This window comes from Centruroides sculpturatus, unplaced genomic scaffold (genome assembly GCF_000671375.1).
Source record: "Centruroides sculpturatus isolate CEXI.00-Female unplaced genomic scaffold, Cexi_2.0 scaffold58, whole genome shotgun sequence".
Classification (NCBI taxonomy): domain Eukaryota; kingdom Metazoa; phylum Arthropoda; class Arachnida; order Scorpiones; family Buthidae; genus Centruroides; species Centruroides sculpturatus.
In genome coordinates, this window is record NW_019384407.1 from 1,145,952 (window position 1) to 1,151,569 (window position 5,618).

At 26.1% G+C, this 5,618-nt stretch overlaps 1 protein-coding gene across 1 annotated transcript in view; it reads right to left on the reverse strand.

Annotated features, from left to right (window-relative positions):
* The window catches only part of LOC111618900 (protein turtle-like), a 64,497-nt gene that overhangs the window by 54,298 nt on the left and 4,581 nt on the right, over nucleotides 1-5,618 (reverse strand). Inside the window, exons 2-4 of the mRNA XM_023360525.1 lie at nucleotides 4,020-4,358; nucleotides 3,082-3,192; nucleotides 2,783-2,986 (exon numbers count right to left, since the gene is read on the reverse strand). Coding sequence (XP_023216293.1) covers nucleotides 2,783-2,986; nucleotides 3,082-3,192; nucleotides 4,020-4,358 — 654 coding nt within the window. The remainder of the gene's footprint in view (nucleotides 1-2,782; nucleotides 2,987-3,081; nucleotides 3,193-4,019; nucleotides 4,359-5,618) is intronic.

Here is a 5,618-nt window from a genome sequence, read left to right on the forward strand (position 1 = left end):
AAAAGAAATATATATATATATAAAGAAAAAGAAGAAGGAACGTTCTTTAATCTTACAAATGTTTTAAGATGTTGTTCCCCCTTTTTTTTTTTTTAATAAAAGGCACACTTTAGAAATTCGCAATGTCCTGTTGAAGACGAGCAATTGCATTCTGTTCTTTCGCAACCTGTGTTTAGCTTCACAACAGAAAATTAAACCCCCACAGGCACAACAAAAAAGCAGATCAATAATGCCATTGCTTACAATACATTGCTATCCATTGATGGAAAAGTTGAGATAAAACTTTAAATTGCAACTAAAAATCGTATACAATCAAAACTTATCTTATATTTTTTACAAGATGCTATTATGTTATCTCAATTTTGTTTCCAATTATTATACGATGATATAAAAATTTAGAAGAAAAAAAAAAAAAAGTTTTTTTTATTTTCAATTTTTATATTTATTCGTAAGAATATATTTATATATAAATAAGATTTTCCTTTTTTTTTTATTATTTAAAAAAGAACCAGGAATCGCATTACAAGATTCTTATTATTTTAAAATTAGATTTTTTTTTTCTTTCTTTCTTTCTAAAACAATATATTCTTAGAAAGTAGATAATAGTTTTTAATGATGTAAATTTATATTTTTAGTTATGAAATATATGAGATGTTTTCTAAACAATTATTACAGTCGGACCCCCTATAACACTGTTGATTACAAGTCGACCCCCCTATAACACTGTTGATTATTTCGTTTTATATGAATTCCGTGTTGTACGAGTCACTTAGATTTTACAAATACCTGTGCCAGGCTGTAAACGGCTCACGTATTTGTAAAATCTAAGTGACTCGTACAACACGGAATTCATATAACACGAAATAATCTACCGTGTTATAGGGGTGGTCTACTGTACTATATATACATTACTGGAAATTCTAGTAAGCCTATAAGATAAGAAGAGAGTGATTTCTTGATTAAATGTAAATAAAAAAAAAGATATAAACATAGATATTAAATCTCCGATTATCAAGATAGCTACTGTTTCAAAATACAGGCAATATAAACTCAATACTGTACTTATAAAATTCAGAAAATATACTGAAATATAAGACCCGACTTCATAAATTCAAGATTATTTGTTTATTTATTTGATATTTTTATGTATCCTATAATCTAATTTATAAATATAAATTATAATTTATTCTATATTTTCATGGTTTACTTATAGGTAGGTAATGAAGATCATATTATATACAGTATAAAGTTGTAGCATTGTGTATTAATATATAAAATGTTTAATGTAACTGTTTTGCGTGTAATTTGTCAAAAAAAAGTAGATGTCAATTGTTAATAGGATCGTCTAGCGTGGATAAGAACAAGGAAACAATTTCCTACCCCCCAACTATCTATGAAAACCCACAAAGATCCATTGAATCCAGAACTCTAACTAATGTTGAAAAGTTTTACTTGTACAAGACAGAATATAGATTCAATTGAAAAACATCCCCTGAATCAGGATGTAGATTGAGCAGGATGCAGGATGAAAATCATCCCCTGCATCCTGCTCAATGTAACACATGAAAAGTGATGAACACTGTTTTCAATGGCCGATCCTTTATGATGCTTCTCACGTGCAGTGTGATTCTGTGTTTTAAGGTTGACAAATTGGAGCATGCCCACAATGAATCACACACTTTCCCCCACAATCATAAATTACGTAGATGAAGATCTCACGACTTTCAGCGCCAAAAGTGCCGTAATGGCTGGTTTCGGTACTAATATGTTTGACTGTTAAAATATATCTGTAGACAGCATTGAATATGAGATGCTTTAATTATGGCATATATTTAAAGAGAGAATAACTTAAATAATGAATTTAATTTTATACATAAAAATTATTAAATAATTCATGAATTTATTATAAGTTGCCATAGAAATAAAAAAGTTATTTTATATAATTTATTCAAAAATATTTTTAAATATTTAATAGAAAGACATGTAGATATATATATAAATATATGTCAATTCAGTAAACAATTATAAACTTATATATTATAATATATTTATTTAAATTATATAATATAACGACACGTTATAAAATTTAAATTAAATTAGAATAATGTATTTTTCATTTCAAAATATTCCCTTGTTATCCATTTACAAAATAACATTTCTTTATCAGAAAAAAAAATAAATAAATAATAGAAATTTATGTACATTCTTTTAAGTAATTGACACATAAAATTGCTAAGTATTCAATTATATATCTGCTTTTACCTGTTCAAATATTAGAAATTTACTGCAGAGTAAACAAAAGTAACGCTCCGAGACAGAAAACAGGCAACGTTTGTGTTAAATGTAGCCAATAACGTGTCCAGAAATCTTTAGAAAAGGTATAGAAAAAAAGAAAAAAGGATTTCTGCACCCCCTCTAAAGATTCCTCACAAGACTTTTTACCCAAATATACTCAAGAAAACCATCAGAAGGTGGTGTAATCGTCCAGAAATCTTTAGAAAGGGTACAGAAAGGAAACCTAAGAGTCCTACACCCCTCCATCTAAAGATTCATTACAAAGATTTTATCCATCTGTACTCCATAAAATCCTCAGAAGGGGAGGGGGGAGTGAAATTGGCTAATTGCTGTGTATCCATCTGAATTTACATATATATAAAACAGAAGAAAGTTCTGATAAGATGAATGCATTTCGCTTTCATCAAACGATTAATTCAACAGCTCGAAATAATAAACTCTGGCTTGTTTTAAGCAATGGACATTTAGGATATCAAGAAACACTTACGAGTCACATTCAATATCACAGTAGTGGAAGCAGGAAGAGTAATGTTAGAATTTGATGCTTGACAAGTAAATGACCTCATTAGATGATTTCTCTTCAATTCTCCAACTATTAGTTCATTACGAAGAATATTATTCGAAGTCATCGTGTAAGTACTATCAATTAAATGAGAACCATTCCACCAGGTTACACTCGGAACGGGCCTGCCTGGAATGAAAATAAACCTCATCAATATTAAAATAAGCAAAAAAGGACAGAAGGAAAATGGAAAAAAACATGATTTCCATTAAAAAATTACGCACCTTTATCCACTTCACAAATTAAAATTAAATGAAAACCCTCTGGAAAAGGCCCAATGATATTATTAAGCACCTCTCCCCTGAGATCTTTGATAATTGGTTTACTTGCAGGAACTAGAAAACAAATTATTACATTTAGAACTAATTTACTTTTATAAATGATTTATATAAAATAATAAATAGATAATTAACTCTTTATAAACTTAATAAACAGATAAAATTTAGTTTAATATTAATTAATGTATGCATTATTATTATTATTATTATTATCATTATTACTTCTTTATCTTTATACAGGTTTATTTAAGTATATTTGCTTTAAAAAAAAATAATGGATATTTTAATCAAATGTATAAAAATTAAAAAAAAGTTATTTATTTATTTAAATTTAATTATATAAAAAAATATTTAGCTTGTAAGATACAATTTTGCTACAAAATTCAGCAGATAAGAATATTTATGAATGTTAAAAATACTAATAATATTTTCCAATAAAAATATTCTAATTTTACAAAATATAAGAATTTTTATTTGTATATATATAAATATATATAATTTTCTTACTTATAAACCAGCCACAGATTATATTACAGAATCACAAATTGATTGTCTTCTTACTTTTTAAAAAATAAAAGAAGATAATTGGTGTTTGTTTGATTTATTTTTATTGTTTAAATAGAAATTCTTATATTTATTCTTGTTTTTATTACATAACATTAATCCAAAACAAAATCTTTTTATTGTTTGTAATAATTATTATACAGTAACTTATACAAGACTCCACTTTAATAATTTCTGCAGAAATCCTGTTTTAATGAGAAATAAATATTATTTTATAGCTTACTGAATGTATTTTTTATGTGTTTTTTTAAAGCATACATTCTAAATATATATATATATATATATTACTTAAATGGCTTACTATTAAGATATTTATTTACCAACGATGTTTAGATAAAAATAGAAATTTCTTGTTTGAGATTTGACAAAATCCACTCTGCACCTGTACATTCCTTCATCTTCTACTTTTAAATTATCTATAGCAAGGTAGGGTGGTCTGTGCAAAGTAGTGAAATAAGACCTGCCAGCCAAAGATTCTCTTGCTACGTGACTTGCTTCTGACAAAGGACTGTGCCTTGAGTCGATGCTGTACACAATAGTGTTGTCATCCTTGTACCATAATATAAGCATCACTATGTCATCGCCGGAAAATGGAGTAATGTCACATGGTAATAACACTTTTTGACCTTCTATTCCAGTGTAGTTAATAAAATCTCCAACTGAAAAGAAGAATGTGAATAGGTATCATACATGAGTAAAGTGCGCCAAGTTTGTTGCACTGATGAGACCATTAACCTATATATATATATATAATAAATTAAAAAGGAATATAAATTAAATTTTTGAATATTCACATACAGTACATAAAATTAAAATAATTTAATTTATAGTATCTGAAATAAGTAACATAATATAGAATAATTGAGATTTCATACTTTATTTTTAAAAAAAAATTCTCTTAAAGAAATCCATTTTAAGCAGCATAACATAGTTATAAAAATACATTGATGTTTATGCAATGATTCAACAGTGTTTATGTTTAAACTTTAATGGTTTAAATCACTTTATATAGCAAAAACAAGCATTAAACATTAAATAAGCAAAGCATACAAAGTGCATAGTAAATTATATTAATCTTTTAGTGAAATTTACAGTTACATTTTGATTTGTGGTTTGGATTAATTTAATGTTTAGTTTTCTTCCTCCCCCTTACATAAAAATACATTCAGCACCAGATACTTGACCCTAGAACGTTCTATTTGTAAATCATCAAAGAAGTACTGATGCCAAGATAAATATAACTCAAAAAACAAAGGAAAAGAAAGGAAAAAAAAAAACAGGATGCTACAATCATGAGTTTTATCAGAACAATAAGAAGATAAAGAAATTTACCCTCATGTCAATGCCGAAACAGAATGCTTCCCGGTGAAATGTTAAATATGTATATGTTTTGAATAAAAAGTGATGGCGTAAGAAGAAAATATATGTATAAAAATATATATATATGAGAAAAATCTACAAGAATTTTACAAGAGAAATTGTAACAAATTCTCTCTCTCATTTTAATATAATACTTCATGTAATAAAACTGTATATAATCATTAGGGATGGCTTTCTAAAATTGAAGTGATGACTAGTTTCTAAAATAAAATTAGTTTCAAGCATTTTGAGTATGTCAAAGAGTACAAGGCTCAAGATAATTAATACAGTAAATTTAATTAATTATAATCATTTAACTGATACAAAATTAAATCAATAACAGGATTTTTATTTACTCAAATTTAATTAAATTTATATAGGAATTTTAATGTTTCATAATTAAATTGCTCACTGAAATTTAATAGAAGTGAAAATTAAATTTAAAGGTTTGAGGTGGTTAAAAAAAAAATAAAAAAATGAAAAAAATTAAATTACTTATAGGAATTTTATATCTGTTTGTTGTATCAATTAATTAAAAAAGTTTTGAAAATTAACTGTAA